At 37.1% G+C, this 27386-nt stretch overlaps 1 protein-coding gene across 11 annotated transcripts in view; it reads left to right on the top strand.

The window, feature by feature from the left end:
* Window positions 1-26800, top strand: part of Ralgapb (Ral GTPase activating protein non-catalytic subunit beta) — a 101492-nt gene extending 74692 nt beyond the window's left edge. For all 11 annotated transcript variants that reach the window (XM_047537779.1, XM_047537774.1, XM_047537776.1 and 8 more), the window contains 8 exons: window positions 3343-3501; window positions 6617-6782; window positions 9052-9174; window positions 11617-11753; window positions 17961-18069; window positions 18793-18871; window positions 22284-22432; window positions 22887-26800. In XM_047537779.1, the coding sequence (XP_047393735.1) occupies window positions 3343-3501; window positions 6617-6782; window positions 9052-9174; window positions 11617-11753; window positions 17961-18069; window positions 18793-18871; window positions 22284-22432; window positions 22887-23080 (1116 nt within the window). In that variant the 3' untranslated portion in view covers window positions 23081-26800. The remainder of the gene's footprint in view (window positions 1-3342; window positions 3502-6616; window positions 6783-9051; window positions 9175-11616; window positions 11754-17960; window positions 18070-18792; window positions 18872-22283; window positions 22433-22886) is intronic.
* Window positions 26801-27386: the final 586 nt, after the last annotated feature.

Genomic DNA, 27386 nt, shown 5'->3' with positions numbered 1-27386 from the left:
GCCAAGGTTGTCCTCTGCTCCTCCCTAGCAACTACCTGGCCATAGGCCATTTAACTTTCTAGGAAAGCAGGAAGACATTGCTGTGTGATTTGGATTTTAGCTTGTGGAAAGAAATATTTTAACACTGTTGAAAACCGAGTTTATGATGGGGAGTATGAACATAAAAACTCTTAAAATGCAGGATGAAAGAACAGAAAGAGGAAAATAACAAAAAAACACAGTGGTAAATAGGAAAAGCAAGAAGCACAGATCTAGTATACTAATGACCAGTGATATTCCTAGTAGAGAAAACTGAACAGAGTACAGCAGTTAATAAAAATATGGTAGAAGATCATTCTGTCCTGTGATGAGGACCCCTGATAGCCCTGAGATTGTGATTTTTTTCCATTCATGCTGTTTTAGTTGAAATTTTTAACCTTTCAAGAATATTTTCAGCCAGGCGTGATGGCAGTAGTTATCTCAATTACTTAGTAAGCTGAGGCAGGAGGATCACAAGTTCATGATCAGCCTGGGCAACTTAGGCTCTTTTTCAAAATAAAATACTAAGGACTGAAATTGTAGCTCAGTGGTAGAGCACTTGCCTAGCATGTATGAGGCCTTAGGTTCAATCCCCAGCACTGAAAAAAAAAAATAATAATGATAATAACAGTTTTCATCCTATCTGAATATAGGAAAAAGTCAAGAAAGGAACCTGGTTTATTTTATGAAGATTAGCGTATTTCTAATTACAAACATGACAGCACATACAGAAACCAACAACTACAAATCAGTCTTCCTTATGAATACATGTAAAAAAAGAAATGCTAGCTGAAGTTTGAATTAATAGCATGTTAAATGAATGACTTTCCTTGACCAAAATTTATCTTAGGAGCTCAAAGAGAAATAATTATTGTGAAACATTAGTAAAATTTTTAAGAAAATAATTGATTCTGTAGGCATATCAGTTAATAAAACAATGCATCAGTATTTAATACACTAATATTCTGATTAAAAAATATTTAGTACTATTAGTCCTTACTAAAGATCCTTATTAAAGATCTCTCTAGGACTGGGGAGATAGCTCAGTCGATAGAGTGCTTGCCTTGCAAGCTTAAAGCCCTGGGTTCAATCCCCAGCACCGCAAACAAAAAAAAAAAACAAAAAAACAAAAAGAAAAAGAAAAAAAGAAAGATCTCTCTAAAGGGAGCCCAGGAGTAAACTGGAGATACCTTTTGTGAAAATCAGAGGTAATGTCATCTTTGACTACTATTTAATAGTGAGGATTTTTTAATGAATGAATGTTTTGAAACTTTTTGGTCTTAAATAATTATAGGTTAGTAGGAAATTATAAAATAAAGGTGCAGGGAGATTTCCCCCTAACATCATCATATGTAACTATAGTACAGTATGAAAATGAGAAAGTTAATAAAATATTAAAAGAAACTAAATAAGATGTAAAAATCCTTGGAAACCCAGAGATGCTTTGCAGGTGACATGACTTCTAATTAGACATCCATAAGAGAATCAATAAATATTTAAAATAAGTGAGAATTACAATTCCCACATAAAAATATATAAACTGAGAGGAAGTATACAATGACTATCTATAATATCCAGTTCAAAATACAATGCAAAAATATCCATTTTCAGCTGTGACAGACAAAAGTTGCCTTAAAAAAGCTATGTACAAGACCTAGAAGAAATTTTTAAAAATTAAGATAATATAAAGTATGTACATGTTATGCTCCTAGATTAGAAGATCATCCAAAAGAACAAACAACACATCTTACTTTTTTTATTTATTTACTTATTTTGGTACTGGGGATTAAACTCTGGGTCACTTAACCACTGAGCCACATCCCCAGCCCTTTTTTGTATTTCGTTTAGAGACAAGGTCTCACTGAGTTGCTTAGCATCTTGCTAAATTGCTGAGGTTGGCTTTGAACTCATAATCTTCCTGCCTCAGCCTCTCTAGCTGCTTGGGTTGCAGGTGTGTGCCGCTGAGCCCGGCTCACATCTTACTTTAAAAAAAAAGTATGAGAACCCTTTGCCCATGTTACCCTTTGTGTTGTAACATGCTGCAGTTCCACAATTCCTTATCTATGATTTCATTTTTAAAAAAATTCTTATAGTTGTATAATTGAATGTCTTTATTTATTTTTATGTGGTGCTAAGGATCAACCCAGAGCCTCACATATGCTGGGCAAGTGCTCTGCCACTGAGCTACAACTCCAGCCCCAAACCAAATTTTTTTAAGTATGTTTGTAGCAAATTCATTTAGTGGCAAAATCTGCCCTGAATCGATGTGAAATTTTTGGAGTCTTTACTTATTTCACTTAGGGTGAGTACTCTTCTGTTTGAGTGCGGAATTATTAATATCCTTGATTATAAAGTGCTGTACAAACCCTTGCTGGGAACATTATGTAACAGACTTAGCAGACCAGGCTCACAATCCTTGCCAACGTGAAAAAGTAATCCTTGCCATCCCTGGGTGATACTTTTCTGAAAATATTATGGTTGGCAGAACCTTATTTGGTAAGATCAAAATCTCAAAGAAGATAAGGGATTAGATAAAAACAAAACACAAAATGCATTTTAACAACAATTAACAGATTTTGGTTTTTAAAGTTTTAGGTTTATAGGACCTTTTTTAAAAATTTTTTCTTTTTAGTTGTAGATGGACACAATACCTTTATTTTATTTATTTATTTTTATGTGGTGCTGAGGATCAAACCCAGTGCCTCACACATGATAGGCAAGCACTCTACCACTGAGCCACAACCCCAACCCATTGGTTAATAGATCCTTTGAACAAAAAGTTTAAAGAGTTTCTATATCCTCCCATATATTCCCACTCCAGTTTCCCCCTTTAACATCTTAACATCAATTTGGTACATTTGTTACATTGAGGAACCTTTATTGATATAGTATTAACAGAAGTCTATAGTTTACATTAGCTTTACTCTGTTGTACAGGTGTATAGGTAATGACAAATGTATAAATTTATAATGACATGTCCAACATTTCATATTATAAGAATAGTTTCACTGCTCGAAAATTCCATCTCATTCTGCCATCCTTCCCATCCCCACTGCCCCACCCCTCCGCTCACTCCCCTCTGCATAACCCCTACCCACCCCCCAGTATCAATTATATTTAACAATAGCAACAAAAAAAGGCAATTAAAGAACTGGAAGGAAGTATTAAAAATGCTAAGTAATTTCTTTAGGATTATGGCTGTGTTTATTCCTGCCACTTTAATTTTTTTAATTTAATGTTTATTCAGTCATGAGCAAATATTACTTTTTTAATTAGAGTAATGATAAAGAGATAATAATTTCTGCTTTCCTCCTTTGATGGTAGGAACCTGCAAATAGTCGTCTACCTCCTCACCTTATTGCACTCGATTCCACGATACCTGGGTTTTTTGATGACATTGGGTATCTGGATCTTTTGCCATGTCGTCCTTTTGACACAGTTTTTATTTTCTATATGAAGCCAGGTCAGAAAACAAACCAAGAGGTAAGAATTCAGATTTTTTTTTTATTTTTGGTAACTTTTTGTGTATAATTACATAAGATTTTACATAAAAGGTTTGTCCTTATCTTTGGTAAGAAATGAATATTTTATACTTGATGCATTAAGATTCTCTATGAACTAATTCAGAAAGAATTAAAGAAATGGAAAGAATTAAAACTATGGTGCTTAGTGTCCTGAATCTTTGACTCTCAAGGAGTGTGGTTTAGAGTAGAATTGTAGTATGTCTTTCTTTCTCTTAAGGAATTCATATTCATAGACAAAAGAAACTAAAATACATATTACCCACAAAGAGCTAAAGCTAGGCCTGATTTGCTCAAGAGAACAACAGCTACAAATATTTACAAAACATTTTCCCTGTGGCTTAGGATGCCAGGGTATAGAACTGAGCAACAGGCTTCCCCCATGAGGAGCTTTCCTCCCAGGTAAGCACAGACAAATCCATTTCAGGTGGGATATGCATAGTGCACAATGGGGGCAGTAACACCTGAGGTAAAGGATAAAAACAGAAGATGAACACAGTTGGATATATGTATCAAAAGAGACTAAAGGATGAAGGAAAATGTAAGAAAGATGGGAGTGGAAAACTAAGAGCAGATGACAGAAGATTTGAATTTTCTATTGGAAATGAATAGTTAAAACATGCAATAGGGTCAAAGGAAGATTTGTAAAGTACAGTGTTCAGATGTGTTAGGGCACTAATAACTGTATGATATATGACTTAGAATTTTATTATAATCAGCCTAAGACCATTAGCTAATCAAATCAAATTTACCAGAAGTCATACCAAAGTCATATAATGTTTGCATGAGAAGCACTATTTTAAATTTTGTACTGGTGAACTACTAGAAAAGAAGTTTTTGAGAAAGTTCTTCCTCATTTCATGTTATTGACTCAGTAAATCTTATATTAAGTGTCTGCTCTCTGTTAGGTCCCTGGTTACATTGGCAAACAAATTCTACAAGACTTCTGGCTTTCCAGAACTGTTGTCTAGAGGGGACAATTAGATAAACACCCATCATAAAGTGTGCTAATAGGGGCATTAAAGTATATTTTAGGAGCTTTAACAGGAAAACATAACCTGATTTTTAAAAAGTATCCTGGAAGAAAGGACAGTTAAGCAGTATTATTTGAGGTATGCATTGACCAGAGTAAAAAAAGCAGAAACAGATTGTTTCTGACAAAGTAATCACAGTAAATTCCCCAGAGATGATAGTATTGCATCTTTATGGAATTCATTATGGAGACCAGTGTGATTGACACTTGGGAGAAGATAGATTGTGACAGCTAGATATGAAAGTGGTGAACTCTAGTTTTTTAAAAGAATCTCAATAAAATTGGATAAATTACAAGAGCTGGGATGTATTTTGAAGAGTCTGGTGTTTTGTTCACTTGAGAATAATGGGACCATTTTCCTCCTACTTGTAAAAGAATACATAAGCCTTTGAGGCAACTCCTAAACCAGCCAGTTCAATTTCCTTATGTTTCTAGGGTCTGGGGTAACCAGGAAACAAGGAATTTTCCCAGGGGCTTCCTTTGGAGTGGGTGAGACCTTGCCCTCCCTGGCCACAGGTGATCGATTACTGACTGCCGGAAAGTGGCCTGCAAGTTGAATTTGATTCACTTACTTCTTCTTCTTCTTCTTCTCTTCTTTTTTAAACTTTTTTAGTTGTAGGTGGAGACAATACCTTTTTTTTTTTTTATTTTTTATTTTTATGTGGTACTGAGGATCAAACCCAGGGCCTCTACCACTGAGCCACAACCCCAGTCCCACTTACTGCTTCTTAACTAAAATTTTCAGAAACTGTTAATTTAGAAGTTTTGCTTCTATTTAATTACAAAAACTAGAACTGGTTATCAAGTCAATTTTTTGACACAAGAATATGAAAGGATATGGTTGAACTAAACAAGTACACTTCTGAAGAGACTAGTTGTGTGTTTAAGAGGTAAACCTGGTAATGATACCCAGTAGATTGAGAAGCAATGGGTATAACTTGCCATATATTTTACTTTCACAGGTGTCTGCACAGTCTTGGCATATTAGCATTGTCTGAATGACACCAGTGATCTGTGGACTGGCTGCATCACAGACATTTGGGGGGAATTTTTAAAAATAGTGATTCCAGGATCTTGCTTTGGCTGATTTTGATATAAATCTGGAAAACCTAATGGACTCATCTTTAGAATATTCCCCCAGATGATTTTATGCACTGTTTCCCTACCCTCATTTTATTTTTAATTTAAGAATTTCTTATTTCCTTTGTGTAGAACAGTGTTTCAGCGACAACCCAAGTTGTCATCTTGGGTCGGATAAATTTGTTGTGGGGACTGTCCCATATATCTTTAAACATTTATCAGCACCTTTGGCCTCTACCACTAGATACCAGCATTATCCTGCTGAATTTAACAACCAGAAGTATCTTTGAATATTGCCAAATGTCCCCTGGAGGACAAAATCACCCCCAGATGAGAACTATTCTTTTAGAGCAAGAGGTTCTCCTGAGACCAGTAGAAAGCCCAAGGGTTACATGTTTGTTATTAGTGAAGAGGAGAGAATCTTTTGGTCACTTCATTTTTCCTGGAATGACTACATTCTTTCCTTTGGACTTAGAAAAGGATATTCTCACATTTATTAATTATACCTAGTCTTTATTGAATGCTTAATAGGTTTTATACTTTCATAGCATTTATCAAGACTTATAGTTAATTACATAACATATAATATTTCTCTTAAGTTAATCAGGTTGTTAATTCCATAAGCAACAAGGACATTGCATGTTTTGTTTATTTTTAGTACACATGTCTGACTCGATAACTGTTTCACCAAGGAGGGAGCTCAGGGCTTTATTTACATTATCTCATTTACTCTTCACCACCATTATTATTATCCCCATTTTACAAATGAAGAAAGTGAAACAGGTTAGGAAATTTTAGGCCCAGCCAATCCAAATCTAATCAAGAGCACTATATATTCTCAAATTTCTTCTGAAGTAGACCTTGATTTTTCAGAAACTTCAAAGCTAACCAGTTTTTATGAACATTTATTTTAGTTTGTTCTTGTGTTTCTTTCATGATAGCTGATGATTGTTATATATTTCAGATTTTAAAGAATGTGGAGTCTTCCAGAAATGTTCAGCCACATTTCCTAGAATTTTTGCTCTCTCTTGGCTGGTCTGTAGATGTGGGCAAACACCCTGGTTGGACAGGACATGTTTCTACCAGTTGGTCAATTAACAGTTGTGATGATGGTGAAGGATCTGAACAAGGTAAAACTCATAATGGTCATTTGTTTCTTGTTTTGTTTCACTTGATCCCCGCCCCCCTTTATTATGAATTTGTATTGTTTAAAAAAAGAAACAGGTATGTAAAGGAAAAATCTCCTCCCTTCAATCTCAGTCCCCACAGAGTCACTTAGTAGTTTATATATTCTTCTAGACAGTTCCTGTATATATTAAAGACATTTTTATGTATAATGGTAGGTGAATTAACATAAAATTAATCATTACAATGCTATAAGTTCCTTTTTATAATGTGAGTCAAATTCAGTTTTCCATAAAAATACTCTAATAAATCTAGGTTATCTATAACAAACAATACAGTTTCCTAACAAGCAAGTTTTATCTAATAAGTAACAGTTTTCTATTAACAGGTACGTTTTATAGTCACTATCAAAAAAATCAGTTAAAGGTTGCATTCTTGGGACATTATATCAAAACCTTTTTAGTAAACAGCTGACTGCCTCAGAGATTCTTATCCATCTCTACAAATTCTTCTGAGAAACTATAATCAGGATAACAAGGACCAGAGCAGTATAAATTTAAACTTAAGATCTTTGCCCCACCTGGCTAATACATTTTGTTCCTGGGCTCCTGAGGTCACTGGAAAGTTCTCTCTCTGAAGTGAGTAATTCCTATGTCCAATGCTTTGAATTTTCTCAGTTCTTGTGTCAATAAGATCATACTCTCTTAAGGTTTCCCTTTAAATATCATTGTGACTTGACCTCTAGTTTCTTCTAATTTTGACCACAGTTGAAGCTATAATTTTAATTTTCATGTACCCTTGAATATAATAGGCTTAAGTGTGTCTGTGCACTGAACTCCCATAAGTAGAATTGATAAATCAAAGGATATGGACATTTTTCATTTTATAACTGTATCACTTGGGTGCTTATGGTTTCAAGTAACAAAAAACGTGACTCAAACTGGCTTAGATATTGAAGGTCATTTTTTTGCCTAATGTAACTGAAAATTCCAGAGATTGGTTAAATTTTCTATATCATTTGATCAGTACTTCTGTTTTATGTCTTTGGAATTTCCTTTAGCTTTTTCACAACATCTTAGCTTTGTCTCTGAAGGTAGAGATTAGCTGCTCAAAATCCCAAATTCTTGCACTGCACAGTAATTAGACTACCCCAAATCCATCTCAGTGGCAAGAAAAATGGAATGACCCTGATAGAAAGAGAGAGACAAGGTGGAGCTGGTATTTAGGTCAATCCTAAATTGTGGCGGGTGGAGTAGATGTTGGGGCAGTAACCATAGTGTCTCCTACAATAGATAAAAGCATCCAGCCTATGTTTTATGTAGTGTTACTGGAACTCAGCCACACTCTTATGTATTGTCTGTGGGTGCTTTCATTCTACAATGGCAGAATTGAGTAATAGTGGCAGAGACCATATGGCCTGCAAAGCATAAAATATATACTAGCTGGTCCTTTACCGGGAAAGTTTGTTAACCTCTGGTCTACATTTCTTGTTTGCCATGTCTTCACAAGTATTAGGTATTTTCTAATCCGTTATTTCCTATTTGTCTTTCTTTCCTGAGAACTGCTTGTTTATTTCCTCTGCCCAACTTTTTGTCAAGATGTTGGACTTTTATATATTACTATTAGGACATTGTGTTCATTTTAATTGAGAACAATACTAGTTCTCTGGAATGTTCCATTTAATTTAGTCTTGCTGGCTAAGAGCAGATACTATTATTAAAATTGCCTAGGTTTTTATATTGTATCATTGACCTTTGGGGAATGTGAAACAGAAGCAGAGCCGAAGAGCAGTTAAGAGAGACTAGAGACGAAAGTGCCTTGAAGCAGGTGTCTGCACATACACACCTTTCAGAGGGACTGTGGTGGTCTTCCTTTGATTATTTACCTATCTTAAAAGTACTGTTCCCTCACTCTGCCGCATACAGATGAGTTAAAGATCCTGCTAATCAGAAATGGGTCTGCTATAGAGTATTTCAAAATATAAAACTAAGATTTTATGACTTAAAAGTTAGTATGAAGACATGATGAACATTTTTAGTTTACTCATCTATCCATTGCATGGTGCTGGGAACTCAAATTCCTGCCCTTGTGCATTCTGGGCAACCACCCTACCAGTTGGACCATATTGTCAGCACTAGTCTACTCATCTTACACACTAAATCTGTTCTTATTAGAAACATGTCTTCCTCTGGTATCATTTTATTAATATTTCATTAAGTGTGAATTGGTTTTCTACACTTTTCAAAGAAGTAACGTAGTGTTTCTTATTCCTAGATGAAGTAATTTCCTCTGAAGATGTTGGGGCTAGCATTTTCAATGGACAAAAGAAGGTGCTGTATTATGCTGATGCCCTGACGGAAATAGCTTTTGTGGTTCCTTCTCCTGTGGAGTCCTTAAGTAAGCATTTTTTGGCATAGTCCTGCTTTAGGATCTATTTGTGTATTCAGTATTATTGCATAGGAAGAGATTTTGAAATTATCTAAGGCACTCTCTAGCTTCTAAGGCATTACAGCTATTAGATTATACATAGATACCAGATATTATCTTCTTGTAACTTTCTGATGGAAAGTAAAGGTGACCCTCTAATAATCTTTAATAGAGTCCCACTCCAACCCACTTCTTGTCTTTCTTTCTTTTTTTTTTTTTTTTGGTGGGGTGGGGGCGGTGAGGGTTGCCAGGGATTGAACCAGGGGCGCTTAACCATTGAGCCACATACCCCAACCCTTTTTATATTTTATTTTGAGACAGGGTCTCACTGAATTGCTTAGGGCCTCATTAAATTGCTGAGTCTAGCTTTGAACTTGCAATCCTCTTGCCTCAGCCTCCCAAGATTCTGGGATTATAGATGTGTGCCATTGCACACAGCTCTTGTCTTTCTTTCATCTAATTCAGTCAATATGTAGATACCTTGGTTTCCAGTTTGTTTTTTTGCAAATTAGACTAAGCCCTTAACCTACTTCCCTATTCCCACGTGAGAGCCTTTGTATGGAACCCTATAGAATCCTCCAACTAGAAGGATCTCATAATGGCGCCAGGCTGATCTGACACTGAACTGGAGAAAACTTCAGCAGCCTAGAAAAGGTAGCCTAAGGATCAAGAGTGATTTTTACTTGTTAGTCTGAACTCACAATCTTATTTTGTCTAGAAACTTTGTGTTTTTCAAATTAAACCTGTTTCTTCATGCCTGACCAGACAATAGGTGGAAAACGTCACATTCCCGAGACCATTTGTAGGTTGGGGTATCTATGTCACACTTACACAATCTCGTCTTCAGGCCAATAATGATTTTTGTTGTGCCCTAACTTGGTAGCTTTCCAACTTTGTACTTGGATCATAGATTTCCCATTGTGGGCTCCTCCCTGTCTTATAACCTAGGATCAGTTACATTTCTGGCGGGAAGGGCCTTCCATGTGGTCACTATCCTAGTAGCTGTTTGACTTCCTGTCAAGGCTTTGGTCTGCCAACTTAATTCCAGAAGCCAGTACCTGTTTCCTGTTGGCTGAGTTCCTGCCTGATTTTTCTGACTGAGGCTATTTGTACCAGCAAGTACTCCCACAGCTACAGCCTTGTCATCCCACAATGCTCCCACAGTTAGGTGTTCGTCTCCTATCATGAAATGTCCCTTGTGCCTGCCTGCTGTGCCCCATTCCAATTCAACAAGTTTCTTGATTTTTCTTTTTTTTTTTTTTTTTTTTTTTTAAAGTTTTGTTTTGCTTTTGACCCCATGCTTGTCTTCCAACCAGATTGTTCCTTAATCTCAGAGACTAGTTCCTCTATAGTTTTTGGATAGCTTACGGTCTACTTGGCACAGTGCTCTATGATTAAAGATGTAATAAAAGTTATTCAGAGAATATCTGATGCTTTTATTATATTCTACATCTGAAAAGTATCATATTTTCTAGTCTACCCTCGGTTGTCCTGTAGATAAGGAGAACCAGCAAACTATAATGCACATGCCAAATTCAGCCAAGAATGGGTTTTATGTTTTTAAAAATATGAAGAAGAATATGCAACAGAGACCTATGTGGTCAGCAAAGCCTAAAATATTATTTCCTGATTCTCTACAGAAAACATTTGTCAGCCTTGTTTCAGAAGTAGTGCTTGTTAAAAATGAAATTATGGCTGGGCATGGTGATATACACCTGTAATCCCAGCAGTTTGAGAGGTGGGAGGATCACAAGTTCAAAGCCAGCCTTAGCAACTTAGCAAACCCCTAAGCAAAACAAACTTAAAAAAAAAAAAAAAATAGGGAAAAATCAAGAAACATGTTGAATTGGAATGGGGCACAGCAGGCATAAGGAACATTTCATGATAGGAGACGAACAATGTAGCAAGATCCTGTCTAAAATGAAAATAAAGGGGTCTGAGGATATGGCTGAATGACTAAGTGCCCCCTGGGTTTGATTCCTAGTACCTAAAGAAAAAAAAAAGGTATGGCATTTGCAGGAAAATGGATGGAACTAGAGACCATCATGTTAAGCTAAGTTAGTCAAACTCATAAGGTCAAGGGTTGTATGTTTTCTCTCATATGCAGAAGCTAGAGAGGAAAAAGGAAAAGAAAGGTGGGGGTGGATTTTCTAAAAATCAAAGGGAGATCAGTAGAGGAAAGGGACCAAGGAGAGGGAGGTAGAAAGTGCTGGGGAGTAATATTGGTCAATTGTGTGCATGTACAAATATGTAACAACAAATCCCCTCAATATGTATAACTTTAATGCACCAGTAAAAAATGTGAAAGAAAATAGTACTTGTTTAAGTGATTTAAATAGACTAGTTAGCATAATTAAACTTTTGCTCCAAAGGAGTAGCAGGTATGAAAATTGTTTTTTTATTTACTCATAGCTGATTCATTGGAAAGTAACATCTCAGACCAGGATAGTGACTCAAATATGGATCTTATGCCAGGAATTCTGAAACAGCCATCCCTGACTCTTGAGCTTTTTCCCAATCACACAGACAATCTTAATTGCTCACAGAGGGTAAGTTGTTTTGTTGCCTTTGTTATTTTCCTTTATTTTGCCATTCTGGTCTCATATTTGGTTCTTTTACCCATTCCTTTTTAGGCCTAGGTTTTTAATTTACTTCATGCAATATTCACTAAAGATATAACAGTAGCTATATATTCCATATCTTTAAATCATGTGGTGTTCAACTTTGAAATGTGACCATATGAAGATTCCTAAAAAAAAAAAAAAAATTAGGAATGGAACCACCTTGTGACCCAGCTGTCCCACTCCTTGGTGTGTATTCAAGAGAACTAAGATCAGCATACTGTAGTAATATGGCCACATCAATATTTATAGCAGCACAGTTCACAGTATCCAAGTTATAGAACATCTCAGATGCCTGTCGGTAGATGAATGGATTAAGAGAATGTGGTGTACAAACAGACATGGAGGCCAATGGAACAGAATAAAAGACATAGAGACAAACCCACATAAATACAATTATACTAGACAAAGTCCCATAAACATATATTGGAGAAAAGATAACCTTTTCAATAAATGGTGCTAGGAAAACTGGAAATCCATGTAAAGCAAAATGAAATTGAACCTCTACCTCTAACCCTGCACAAAACTCAACTCAAAGTGGATCACAGACTTAGGCATCAGACAAGAGACCCTGCACCTACTAGAAGAAAGTGTAGACCCCAACTCTCCACCATGTTTGCTTAAGAACCGACTTCCTCAACAAGACTCCTAAAGCACAAGAAGTAGAATCAAGAATCAATAAATGGGATAGTATCAAACTGAAAAGCTTCTTCACAGCAAGGGAAACAATCAAGAACATGAAGAGAGAGCCTTCAGAATGGGAGAAAATTTTTGCCACCTGCACCTCAGATAGAGCATTAATCTCCAGGATATATAAAGAACTCAAAAAACTTAACACCAAGAAAACATATAACCCAATCAATAAATGGGCAAAGGGACTGAACAGGCACATCACACAAGAAGAAATACAGATTGTCAACAAATATATGAAAAAGTGCTCAACATCTCTAGCAGTTAGAAAAATGCAAGTTAAAACCACACTGAGATTTCATCAGTCATAATGGCAATTATCAAGTAAGAACAAATGTTGGTGAGGATGTGAGGAAAAAGGCACATTCATTCACTGCTGATGGCACTGCAAATTGGTAGAACCACTCTGGAAAGCAATAGGGAAATGCCTCAGAAAACTTGGAATGGACCCATCATTTGATCCAGTTATCCCACTCCTTGGCATATACCCAGCGGACTTAAAATCAGCATACTACAGTGATGTAGCCACCACATCCGTGTGTATAGCAGCTATGTAACTGGCCTAGGTGCCCTTCAATAAATGAATGAATACAGAAACTATGGTATATATATACAATGGAATATTACTTAGCCATAAAGAAGAATGAAATTATGGCATTTGCCAGTATATGGTTGCAATTGGACATGCTGGGTGAAATAAACCAATCCCCAAAAAGCAAAGGCTGAATGTTCTCTCTGATATGCAGATGCTAACCCAATAGGAGTGGGGAGAAGAATGGAAGTTCAGTGTATTAGACAAAGGGGAATGAAGGGGAGGGAAGGGGGATAGGAATAGGAAAGACAGTAGAATGAATTGGACATTACTTTTCTATGTTCATGTATGAATACACAACCAGTGTAACTCCACATCACATACAACCACAAGAATGAAAAGTTATACTCCATGTATATATAATATGTCAAAATACATTCTACTGTCATGTATATTTAAAAAAAAAATAAAAAAGCCTTGTCTAGTCACCTACCATCTGCCACTGTGGACCTCTGAACTGCTCTGGTGCTGAACACCCATGACTGTCCATACCCCCACCCCCATAGAGAACATGGGCTTTGGTTTACTTCCCCCAACTTCTACCTCTTTCAGCAAGAAGCAGTTTGGAGATCTTGTCACCAGTTTTTTCATAGAAATGAAATATAGAAATTGACAGGAAATATAACAGTGGTCCACTTAATGCTTTGAATATAACCCTTGCTTCTCTGCCACTTTTTTGGGGGAGGATATCAGGGATTGAATTCAGGGGCACTTGGCCCCTGAGCCACATCCCCAGCCCTATTTTAGTTTTACTTAGACCGTGTCTCACTGAGTTGCTTAGCACTTCGCTTTTGCTGAGGCTGGCTCTGAACTCTCAATCCTCCTGCCTCAGTATTATAGGCTGGGATTATAGGCATGTGCCTGGATTATCGCCATGCACCACTGTGCCTGGCTGCAGCTTATTTTTAAAATGAACATGTTTCTTTCTCTTCCTCTCTCCCTGCTCCTCCCTAATCTCAGGGGAAACAGGATTTCCTTTTTTCCCCATCATAAGCAGTTACCTGTCCTTGAATACATACCCACCATAGGAATGAAGTAATCCAGACTTTGGGGATGGTACCAGAAGATCTCAGAAATGACCATCTCCCCAAATTAACAAGTGAATTACAACTCCAAACAGAGAACAAGTGGAATGTAGCCTTTGAATCACTTCTTTAAAAAATCCCTGTTCCTGCTGATAGACAGAATCACAGCCTCTGGGATAGGAGTCCCCTGTGTTTCTCCTTTGCTAGCAAAGCAATAAACCTTCTTTTTCCTTTTTCTCAAAACAAAACAAAACAAAACAAATAAAAGTACACAATGGAGTTTAAGTCACAAGGATGAAATTGGGCTGAGGTTGTAGCTCAGTGGTAGAGCACTTGCCTAGCATGTGTGAGGCATTGGGTTTCAGTCCTCAGCACCACATAAAAATAAACAAAATAAAGATCCTTCTACAACTAAAATAATATTAAAAGAAAAGAAGGTTGAAATTATGGCATTTGCAGGTAAATGGATGGAACTGGAGAATATCATGCTAAATGAAACTCAAACTCGACTCACAAACTCAAGAATCGAATGTTTTTTCTCATATGTGGAAGCTCAAGCAAAATAAGGGGGAAAAGGTGGGGGAGGATCAGATATCATAAAGATACAAGGAATATCAGTGGAGTAGAAGAAAATTGAAAGGGAGAGGGGAGAAAATGTGGAATGATTTGACAGAATTGTGCTGTGTGCACGAATAAACACATCACAGTGAGTTTCACCGTTGTGTGTATACATAAAGCACCACTCAAAAATAGGTAAGAAAACAAGTGAAAGGAAGACCAGTAGAGGAAGGAGAATAGGGGGAGGGAGGTGGGGAGGGCATCTTGGACTGAAATGGAAGAAATCTAATTTTGATTTCATCAAAATAAGCCCAACTATTATGTTTAACTATAATGCACTAATAAAAAAAAGTAAAAAGTGTGACTGTATAAAAATGGCAACATTTTAGAGAATAACTTAGTACAGTAGTCCTCCTTATCTTCTATTTCACTTCTCTTTTAATACTTTTTTAGTTGAAGATGGACACAATACTTTTATTTATTTTTATGTGGTGCTGAAGATTGGCCTCACACATGCCAGGCAAATGCTCTACCACTGAGCCACAACCCCAGCCCCTGCTATTTCACTTTCTACCAATTTGTCACCCATGTTCAACCACAGTCCCAAAATATTAAATGGAAAGTTCTAGTAATGAATAATTCATAAGTTTTAAATCACCCACCATTCTATATAGCTTGGTGATTTCTTTGAGGTCCTGCTTTATCCTGCATAGGAGGTGAATCATCCTTTTGGACAGCATATTTACACTATATACTACCCACCTGTTAGTATTCTTGGTCATGGTATTGTGGCGTTGCAACGCTTGTGTTCAAGTAACTCTTAATGCTACATCACAGTACCTCTTTTCCTCTCATCATGTTGGTACTATATCATCTTACATCATCACAGAAAGAAGAATGAGTAGAATATAATGTTATCTCGTGAGAGAGAAGGAATACAGTCACATAGATTTTGTTATAGTCTATTTTATTAGTTATTCTTAACTCACTGTCCTAATTTATAAATTAGACTTTATCATAGTTATATGTATATAGGAAAAACATAATATGTGTAGCAGTCAGTACTAACTGATTTTAGGCATCCACGCAGGGGAGGTCTTTGAATGTATCCCCTATAGACAAGGGGAAACTTCTGTATGTGAATAAATATACTGTAGTAGGGGCACACAGCCCCTACTACAAGAGAAGCTTTTTGTTTCTATACTTTTTTCTTTGTCAACAGGTGTTATTTCTTTATCTTTATTTCCCCCTCGTGTTACCTCTTAAATTTTACTTAGAAAAGACCAAGTAAGTGGTAGCAAGAATATAGGACCAGATCATGAGTACAGGAAGATTAATTTAGAACAAATAATTTAAAAGATAAAAGAAGTATAAACTTGACTGAAGTTATCCTGCTATTATACAGGATTTCAGTTTGGTTCCTTCCATGGTGAAAATTGTCAACATAGGCTTCTGATTTAAAAGGAATATGGGAGGGGTCCCGCCTTTAAAACTGATTTAGGAAAACACATCAAGTTGTGCAACTCTCTGAGGTACCAGTCTTGATTTTGAATATCCAGAGTTTTAAAAAGTTTCCCAGAATTTAGTTTTGAGAGGATCAAGTGGTAGTAAAGTGTGGCAGCCAGAGCAAATGTCAAGGTCAGCTGTGGTGATTTTCTGAATGCCAATGCAGTTCTGCCTTCAAACCTGGAGAATGACGACTCTTAAAGCACCATGTGTTTACTTATCTCTTACTTGTAGACTAATAACAAACTCAAAAAAGGAAAATCACGTGGTTATCTCAGTAAACACAGAAAAACAGTTAACACTAATGCCCATTTATGAGAAAAATTCTCAGCAAACTATTAATAGAAGTGAACTTCCTTAACCTAATCCAGAGCATTGACTCAGAACCTACAGCTAACATTATACTTAACACATTGTGCATTGTCCTTGAATGCTTTTCCCCTGAGATGGAGGACAAAGCAAGGCAAGTTCCTACAACTTCTATTCAAGGTGTTCCTACACAGAGAAATAAGGCAAGAAAAAGAAATAAAATGCATAAAAACTGAGAAGCAAGAAGTGAAAAACTACATGTGTTTGCAGATGACATGATCATGTATATAGAAAGTGTTGAGTCTGTTTTTTAAAATCCATTAGAACTATTGAATGAGTGTAGTATGTGGGGCAAGATTTTAAAATGACCTCTAGTGACACTTACCCTGTGTGGAGTGGAACCTGTGAATATGATGGAATATCTCATAATCAAGTCATGTTACTTGGCAAAGGTATTTTGTGGATATAAATAATTAAGGCTATTTTGAGTTAACCAAATAGGAGATGACCCACACAGGAGCCCTTTATATCTAAGGCTAGAGATCAGAAATGGAGGAAATTAGAGTTAAAGAAAATTAAATGCCATGCTGCTAGAATAATAATCTCTGAATATGGCTGGATTAGTTTGGAAGATATCTTGGTCACAGTCATTTTCTGTGAATGCAGAGTAGAAACACGAATCTGGGGATCTTGCCATTAACTCTGGCCATTTGGTGGAGACATATATTTCTGTGCTAATAAAACAGTTTTGATTTTAAAATTCAACTTAAGTATGGGATTCTCCCTTTTCTATATATGAACTTTGTTTAGGACTTTAGCACAACCAGCTTGCTGCATGCCCTCACAGTGGTATAGCTCAGAATGCCAGTTTGCCAAAGGGGAGCCCCATAGTCCTGTTAGCCTTGGAACAAAATGTAAGGCCAATTAGGTGGTAGGAAAGCCAGAAGCACATTGTTCTTGATAGGGAAGTCCTAAGAACTATTTTTGCTGATAAGGAGAAGGATTAGGCCTAGATTGCTGGAAACATCTGGTCTGGGAACTAGAAATAACTTGCTCATGTGGAGCATTTTAGAGATTAGCATCCCCAGGCAAAGTAGTGATATTGCTCTGATGGGGAAGCATACTTCTTTCTGGTCACAATATAGACTCAAATCCCTTTAAGCCCTCTTTAAAACATAGCAAAATTAGCAATAAATAGGAATGCAAACTAAAATTGTTCAGTATTCCTTACCTTTTTTCATTTTACAATTTTAGGACTTCATTTCCTTTTTCTAGGTTAAGACTGATAAAAAGAGAAGCCAAAGAAGTGTTTTTTGGCAAATGTAGTTTGCATTTTTTTTCCTGAAGTGATTTTATGATCTGATACTTATTATATCGCTGGGTATCTTACATACATGTATGACTGGGTAGTTTTATTGAGTCAGCATTCTTTTTTCTCTCCTCTTCTTCATATAGCTGAGTCCCAGTTCCAGAATGAAGAAGCTGCCTCAGGGTCGCCCTGTGCCTCCTCTTGGACCTGAGACAAGAGTTTCTGTTGTCTGGGTAGAACGCTATGATGATATAGGTATTGCATAAGGATGTTGTCCATAAATAAAAATAACAGGATGACAGTGATCTACTAAATGTCTGCAAGGAGTGGGAGCAGAGGCACGTTGTGGTGGCCAAGAGCAGGGGGTTGTGTCTTAATCTCCACTGCTCACTGCTTGAGATTGTTCATCTGTAAAATGGAGATAATCCTGCCACTTATTTCACAGTTGTAAAGATTCTATGAGACTAGTAGATAGAAAACATTTAACTATTCCTGTTGGTATCAGAGTCCCAGTCTTCCCAGGAACTGGAGGGAAAGAGGAAGGACTTCACACACACTATTTCCACATGTTCTGTCTAGTTTTAGTATAAAGGTTAATTTGTTCTTAAGTGTCCTACTATGGATGTTTTTTGTGGTTTTTATGTAAGCAACATAAGAGCATTAGAAAAGCATACTTACCCTAGAATCCTATCCAAAAATCAGAGTTTGTGGGAAAGTAGAGTAGTTGCTTTCCAGCCCAGCCCTCAAAGACCATAGATTATGTTCTCTGAAAACCCTTCACTTTAGATGAACTTAGCTGAAATATTTCTTGAGGGAGGATTTTTTTTTTTTCATCTAGGGGAATTGTTAAGATTACATATTTAGGAGAGCATAGTATATATACTTGTTGTCTGCCTATATAAAGAGATTGGAAAATTGGATTTCCTATTGTTTGGGGAAAAAATAGAGATAAATTTTATTGTTATTATTTCTTTGCAGAAAACTTTCCCCTTTCAGATCTGATGACAGAGATCAGTACTGGTGTGGAAACTACTGCAAATAGTAGCACTTCTCTGAGGTACATTCTTTTTATTTGCTTGAAGCATATCAGCATGTCTGTTTTTTATATGGCAGTTGCAGCTTAATAAAGAAGGAATTATAAAACAAAAAAGTTGAAGGCAAAAAGTAAAAATAAAGAATCAAAGATAAGTTTGTATACATGCCCAAGATTATCAAGTTTGTGAGAGATAAAAAAAACACTTGAGGTATGATTGATATACAAAAAGCTGCACATATTTTAATGTATTTAACTTAATGAACTTGGATGAAACCATAATCACAATCTATGCCATAAACATTCATAATCTCCAAAAGTTTTCTCCTGCCTACTTTATTTATTATCATAATTGTTGTCATTTTGTGATAAAAACACTTAACATAAGATCTAAGCAAATTTTTAAGTATACAATACAGTAAACTTTAGCTTCTGTGTTGCTCTCTAGGACTTATCCACCTGCATAATGGAAACTTTGTACCTTTTTACTCATATCTCCCAGTTTCCCTCTCTCTCCATCCCCATTCTGCTCTCTGCTTTTCTTAATTTAATTATTTTAGATTGATGATATAAGTGATGTTAAGTAAAATTTGTCTTTAGATTGGCTGATTTATTTCACATGGGATAGGATTCTCCAGATTTATCCATTGTTATTGTAACTGGCAGAATTTCCTTCTTTTTAAAGCTGAATAATATTCCACTGTATGTTTATGTGGTATTTTAATCCATTCATCTTTTGAGTATCCAGGTTGCTTCCGTGTCTTGGCTGTTGTGAATAATGCTGCAGTGAACATGCAAGTGCAAATAAATACCTTTGAGATCCTCTTATGTATCCACAAGTGGGGTTGCTGGATCATATGATAGTTCTATTTTTAATTTTTTGAGGAACTGCCTTACTGATTTCCATAGTGGCTGCATCAATTTACATTCCCATTAACAGTGTACAAGGATTACTTGTTCCCTATATTCTCACCAACACTTAACCTTGTTTATTTTTTGAAAATGGTCATCCTAATTGGTATGAAGTGATATTTCATTGTGATTTTGATTTGCATTTCCCTGATAATCAGTGATGTTGAGCACTGAATTTTTAAATAATGTAATTGATTCCTGTTTTACATTCACTTATAGTAAAAGCAAAAATGGAAAAGTGGCAATTAAGTATTAATGAAGGGGCTGGGGTTTTAGCTTAGTGGTAGAGCACTTCCCTAGCATGGGTGAGACCCTGGGTTTGAGCCTTAGTAGCACATAAAAACAAATAAAATAAAGGTTAAATTCTTTAAAAAAAAAAAAAAGTATTAATGAAGATTGTGTTAATAGCAATATAAGACAGAAACGATGTAGCTAAATTGGGAAAGTAACCATTCTGGATAATAGTATTAAAATAGCCTACTCTAATGAGCTGTTTAATTGGAAAATATTTTAAAGTAAAATGTAATGCTGATTTTATTATGCTAAAATTTCTGTTTTGCCTGCCCATTTACAAAAAAGGCAAAAAAGAGGATATGATTCTAGGAATATTAATAATGTATGTTTAGTCTTTATAATTTTCAAGACATTTTGCTTGTTGGTTTTTCTTTTATAGCTCCAAGAGTTATAATTATCATCCTTGTTTTACCAGTAGGATAAAATAGACCTATAAAGGTTATTCCTCAGCCTCATACATTGAGTAATTGCATAAAAAAGTGATCCAAACCCAGGCCTTTGCCCTCAGATGCTAATCTCATCTCACATCACAGGGCTGTCCCCAAACTTAGTATTTTAACTTTCAATTCCTTCTAAAGTTTACATCATCTGATTCTAATTGCATGTAAGATGAATTTATTCTAACATTGTTAGTGTTGTTGAAGCAAAATCTATAGAGATGGTGTTTGTTTGTGGTACTGGGAACTAAACCCAGGGGCACTCTATCCTTTTGCTACATCCCCAGCCCTTTTCATTTTTTTGAGACAGGGTCCCACAGTAGACAGTTGCCCATTCTGGCCTCTAAGTTGGTAATCCTCCTATCTCACCCTCCCAAGTAGTTTATTTTTTAACATTATCATTTAAAACTTATTTTCTAGAAAAGGGAAGTCATTCTTAAAACTTTCATGTTTTTTATGTTGAAATAATCTTAAACAAATTACAGATCTATAACATTCTAAATATTATCAGTATGTATTCTGAAAAGTTAACACTTCAGATAGCTAAAGATAACAGTATCCCATTAATAAAATAGTAACATTCACATTTGTCCACCTTCCCTAAAATTTCTTTACAGCTGGTTTATTCAATTCAGAATTCATTCCAAGTCCACACATCTGGTGTTATCTCCTTCAGTCTCTTTTACTCAGAAATAGCCTCCTTTTTTGTTCTTCTTAATGGTGACTTGCTGAAGAGACTGTGGGATAGTTGTCATGAAGACGACTTTCCTGTAACTAGTTAGAAAGAGATCTTTAACTGTCTTACACTGTTTTTGTTGTTTTAATCTTTTTAGGTCAAAAGTTGTAATAAGATATGGCTGTAAAATTTGTATTTTGTTGGTAGATTAGCAAAGTTTAGAATTCAACTTGGGAACAGAAATACTCCAGGATTTACTTATTTTTTTAATGTCTACACTATGTACATGTATGATTACATGAATGGTCTGAATCTACATCATGCACAACCATAGAAATGAAATGATGTACCCCATTTGTGTGCAATGAATCAAAATGCAGTCTGTAAAAAAAAAAAAAATTCATTTTTTTTTTTTTTTCCTAAACTCATTTTACCTCTATGGAGAGAAAATGTGTTATAAAGAAAAAAGCCCCCAGCTTATAGCATCACAGAGTAAAAACAAATGCCTCCAGTTGGGTTGGCCTATCCATGATGTGTGATGTGTAACTTACTCTTTCAAAGGTGCAGCTGCTGACCTTAGCATCTGCCATTTGGTTAGCAGCTCTAAGGGCTTTGGCCCTGCCAAGATGTGGCCATTTATCACCTCAGCTGAAGAGGCCACTTGCAGCCAATTCAGACAGTGGCCCTCCCATCCTCTTCTCTTGACTTCTGAATAGAAAATATATCCAGGATTCCTACATTGGGCTTCAGCTGTTCCTGCTCTGAGGTACATCCTCCACTGTGCTGGAACTCCCTGTACTCTGGCAAGCACGCTTCTGTTCCCTGCAAAAGGAGAGCTAAGTAGAAATCCTGCAGCTTGCTCACAATAGGTTCTTGACTTTTCTACCTTATCTCTCCAGTGGTTTTCTAACCATTCTTCTCAACTTTTGTTTGTTAACATAAAAAGCCTGACTCCAGAAATGAGCACTTAAAGCCAAGTGTTACGGGTACAGCAACATGGCCTCCCAGAAAGAGGATTTTCAGCAACAGCATAAGAGTTGCCTTGCTGTTCTTATGCTACATATGGGGGACTTCAATTCTTATGTGTCTGAGCTGAAAAGACTTTTCTTTTCTTAAGGTCTACAAATCTTGAAAAAGAAGTTCCAGTTATCTTCATACACCCTTTAAACACTGGATTGTTCCGGATAAAAATCCAAGGAGCCACTGGAAAATTTAACATGGTCATTCCTCTTGTGGATGGGATGATAGTCAGCCGGCGAGCACTTGGTAAGGTATTCATGTATACCGAAGGACTGAGTTTCTTTCCCTCTTTCTTTAACACTTTTATAAACCAAAAGGAGTAAAAAGAAGGAAATTGTGCTTTTATATAATAGGGCTCACATGCAGAAAAAGCTAAGACTCTCGTTAAAAAGGAAGCACGTTTTGCTCTGTTTTAAATTGTCTTTAAGCTAGTAAGTAGAAATGGGACTTCACAAACTTCAAATATTAGACCAGGAAGATATCTGTTTGCAAGCCAGGGCAGGGAATAGATTGTCAAACCAGATTTTAATTCTGCTTTCCCTCCTCCTTGTCTTCTTGTGCTGGTTTGTTCTTAGTGCTGTGCATGTCTCTCTGGGATGGGAAGCTATGCAAATGGAATGAGGTAGTGAGTAGCAGGGACCTGTCTTCTGAGACCTGACTTGACTGGCTGTTGACAGTTATTTTACCCTCTTTTTTCAAGGCTTTCTGGTGAGGCAGACTGTAATAAACATTTGTAGAAGAAAGAGACTGGAAAGCGATTCCTACAGCCCACCGCATGTCCGTCGGAAACAGAAAATCACCGACATTGTCAACAAGTACCGGAACAAGCAGTTGGAGCCAGAGTTTTATACTTCACTTTTCCAGGAGGTTGGACTCAAGAGCTGCAGTTCTTAGACTGCTGTCTGTCTAAGACAATTGAACTCCAGTGTGGGGACTGTATTTATCAAAGTAAGGCAGTTGGATAGGTGATCACTGTAAAAATAAACAAATCACTCCCCAAGAGCTTACTGTTTAATCACCGGAATAGAAGAAACACATTGTAAACCCATTGGATAGAAGACTTGACTTTCTAGTGAAATGGGCTCCCAGACACAATCATATTCTTGCTGGTAATGATGATAAACATTTTAGCCATAAACTTTCTTTTAAAAGTGACAATTTTAGTTATATATAAGCCTTTGGAGGAGAAAGGCTTTTATGCATCTCAGTTAAATACATGTACTGGTAGTATCAACAAATTTGCAAATTAGAAGTTGAAGATAGTTTTATACCTCACTTTTTAGGAGGTTGTATTCAAAATCACAAATCTGTCTCACAATCTTCCAGAACACTTAAAGGCTTTGCTGACAACATGGAGGAGAGGAAAAGAAGACTCAGCCTCCTGCTCACTTGTAGGTCCATTTGTCATTCAGCTATCAAACTGACAAAAAGAAAAGAACGTAAATGGTTTTGGCTCAGATAAGAAGTCTGACATTAAAATATTTCAAATTTTCTCTCCATATTTGAACAAGCTGTCATTCTCATCACTCACAGATCTGTCTGAAAGCCTCTCAGTTCCTGAGTGGACAGATTAAAATGGAGGCTCAACCTTGTCCTCTAATGGGGATACTAATGAAGTGCGTGGGGTTTAAAACTGTAAGACAACAGTGATGCCTCCACTCTCTCCATTACTGTCCAGCTTGGTGACAAAATAACAGCTTAAACATTTGTGATTCCTTGATTATATATCAAGAAATATAAATTGACAACAGGGTTGAAAATTATTTGGTTTCATCCATTTTCTCTTATTTCAGGACCAAGCAGCAAACTGTAATAGTTGATGAAGGATTCTAATTTGGGGTTCAGGAAGTAGCCTCTCAATGCTACTACTTCAGGTCTCTTCTGGAAAACTTATGGATTTCATCATGATTGACAAATGTTAGTGGCTACCTCCTTGGGCAGCTGCTGTTAAAAATGACTGTCATCCTGCTGTCAGGACTTTGCAGCTGAAGGCCCAGCAAATCCCTGCCAGGGTTTTAGAAATATTTCTGTTACCTCACTGCTACTTTTCTGCCAGGGATAGAATTTTGGAGGTGGCCAGGCCCAGATGCAGACCATCCTGGCAAAGATTGCTGTTATAGCACTACAGTATATACCATTCATTTTTCCTTTTTTTGTGTGCTTTCTTTTTTAGCAAGATTATTTTGTGTGAAGAAAAACAAGTGACATTTAAAGTGCAAAGAATAGTGATCACAGTTGTACAAGGATATTTTCCACTTGCACTTTGATGCCCTTAGGTTCTGTAGGTTAGGGCTACACTAGTCTGTTTGGCTTGATGTTTCAATAGTTTTCTTAGAGGGTCAGGGGTAGTCTAGTACCACTTCCTTGGCAGACAACTATCCCAGAAGTATGCATATTGCCATCTCTTGAGCAAGAAATGTGGGCATAGCAGCTCTTGGTCTTAAGTTGGCCACACCCTTTTCTTCCTTTGTTGTAAGCTCAGGTAAAGATAATATCTTCCCCTCCTCTTTCTGTGACTCTAGTTTCTATTCAGAGTATAATATTATTTAATAATTGGTTTTCTTCTTGAGCTGAGCAGTAAGTTGGTGTTTCCAGATGGTATGGTAGGAGGGGAGGAATGCATGATAAAGATTAGCAAGTTCTACCCAAAATGATTTAGTAGCTCAGCAAGAATAAGGTGAGGTTTAACAACTTTAAAGGAAATTGCAGATTGATATTTCAAGGGAAAATGATCCATTGTTCTAGTTGAAGGAACAAAGAAGGCCACAAATGAATGTGCAACTTACAGCATTCCAGAGGTTAAAAATAACTGGTGTTGATGTACTTCCTCAGTGTGATTATTCAGATAAATCTTTTACTTTTGTCATAGTTTAAATGTCAGAAAACTATACAGTATATGTGTGTTGAGGGTGGAATTGCTGATCCTTCAGTTAGCCCTAGTTTCTGGCAACTCTGTAATTCTAATGATTTTGGTAAGTGAATGCAGTTTGCAGTCTGGGAGACTTCGTGGTCCCCCAGGGAAGGAGGAGTGTGTAGCCCCTGAAGTCATGACCTACCCCTCCCCAGGGTGTACAGAGCCAACATATCTGATCCATATACCTCACCAACTGCTGGTTCCTTCTGCCCAAAATTTCATCTGTCCAAAAAGGGAGTGTGGTATGAACCCTTGGACCTTTAACTAGTATGACTTGGAGTTTGTGGTCACTAAGGTCACCCAACTGCCTGTATTAAAAATCACTTTGAGTAAAATATTGCAAGAGGAACATATTTAACACCTGCTAATAATCTTTAGTAGTCCACTTGATGAGTTTGCCAGTATGTGTTCAGAATCTTTGAGGGGAAGCTAGGTCCACTGTGGCTGCATGTGCTGGGGGTGGATGCATGTGGCTTTCTGGGAGGAAGAAAGCGTTGCCCAGGAGATGTGCGAGTCACTTCTCATGCTCTCTTCTGTAGTTTCAGGAAGATGAGGACTTTGCTTCTCTTTGGGAGCTTTAAAGGATAGAGAGGAGGACTCTTCTTGTAACCCTTTCCATGTTTAGCCACCTGTCCCTTTCATCCAGGGCTTCCTCCTAGACCCTATCCTGTCCTTTGGAATATTACATGGCAGGAACTGTCCCCCTCCCCAGCCATGTGCATGCACGCACACACACATACACACACACACACACACACACACACACACACACACACACACTCTCATGTGCTTTCCTTGACTTCCAGGTCCTCTTTTTCAAGACAGCCCATTCTCCTCTGGACTCATTTAGAAATACAAAACACCTACGCCTTTGGCCAGTACTGTCAGTTGCCCACAGGGTGTGTGTGCAAGGCATTCATGAACAGTTCCTTCTTACATGTGCTGGGGAAGCATTTGTCGGTCTCAGCAGACTGATTTCTAGAGAGACAGTCTTTGAGAGTATTTATTTCTATTGAAAAGTAGAACTTCACCCAAAGTGAGAGTCAGCCTTTCATGAAGACATGTTTTGTGGTAGATGGTGACATAAGTACTGGAGGTCATGTGACACTCCTGCTGGTGGTAGTCCTCATTCAGCATTGTAAGACCCATTCACATTATATCTTCCTAAACCGATTGATACGTATGTTTACACAAAGTGATATTGGAGCCAGCTGGTCTGTTTTAGGGCTCCCTATAGCCTCTCCCTGAGGTGAAGAGATTGGAGGGATCCTTTGGATGGTGTGGAGTCAGACCATGGTCTCTCAGTAGCTAACAAAGCCATGCACTGTGTGGTGTTTTTCTCAGAATATCGACCCTTGTTCTTCAGACACTTTGTTTTTTAATGGTGAGGGAAAAGGTGTAATTTGGGATTCCACAGTGCCTTGCATATAGTAGGCGCCCAATAAATATTTGTTGAAGCAAACCAAGTTTCCCAAGTCCTTGTCTCCTGCAGTGACCAAGACATCTTTTTTTCTGAAGGACTTGGCAGTTGTGGCTAAAAACTAAGCAGTATCATTATTTGCTTGAAACCATATATACGATTTGTATGAATTTTGGTATGTTGCCAAGACATGATCTTTTTCTTATTGTATTTTCTGTAAATACTTCTGGCACTGAACTGTAAAGTAAAGGTGAGATGTAAATATAAAGGTGTACCTGTGTCCCTTCGCCTCCTGTGTTTGATCTTCATCAGCTAGGGAAGAAGGTCTAGCGGTCTGTTTGTATTTATGCAGATCCTTTGTCCAGAAGAAACCCTTGGAATTTTGAATGTAATACATTTAGTCAATTAAATTTTAAGGAGATTCTTATCTAATAACTGTGTGTGCTTTTGGTTACAGGCTGGAGTCCTGTGTAATTTACTCTTTCCAGGGGGGTCTGCTTGTCTTTGATGGCCCTTCATAATTTAGATCTGGATTTTCACCTTGGTTTTGGTAGAATTTTGTGAGCTATTCAGATTAGTTTTAAAAGAAAAGCATTTGGCTATCTCTGATGAAAGGTTCTTGTATTGCCGACAGGCTAGGATTTGCTGAGGGTGGATGGCTGTGAGTCCTGGGATATTCTGCCTACAGAAAATCTGAGCTCCAACAGGGCTGGACAGTCTGGAAACAGGGATGACACAGGAGGTCATCCCCTGCCCGCATTGCCCCTTCACACAGGGTTGACTGCAGGGTTCCATGGGGCAGATTAGTGCCTCATTGCCTAGACCTCACCATTAAAGGTATCGTGGTGCATACCTGCAGCCAGAGC

The sequence above is a fragment of the Sciurus carolinensis genome, chromosome 2 (genome assembly GCF_902686445.1).
Source record: "Sciurus carolinensis chromosome 2, mSciCar1.2, whole genome shotgun sequence".
Classification (NCBI taxonomy): domain Eukaryota; kingdom Metazoa; phylum Chordata; class Mammalia; order Rodentia; family Sciuridae; genus Sciurus; species Sciurus carolinensis.
The sequence above is the reverse complement of the archived record's forward strand: the minus strand, read 5'-3'. Positions and strand labels throughout refer to the sequence as shown.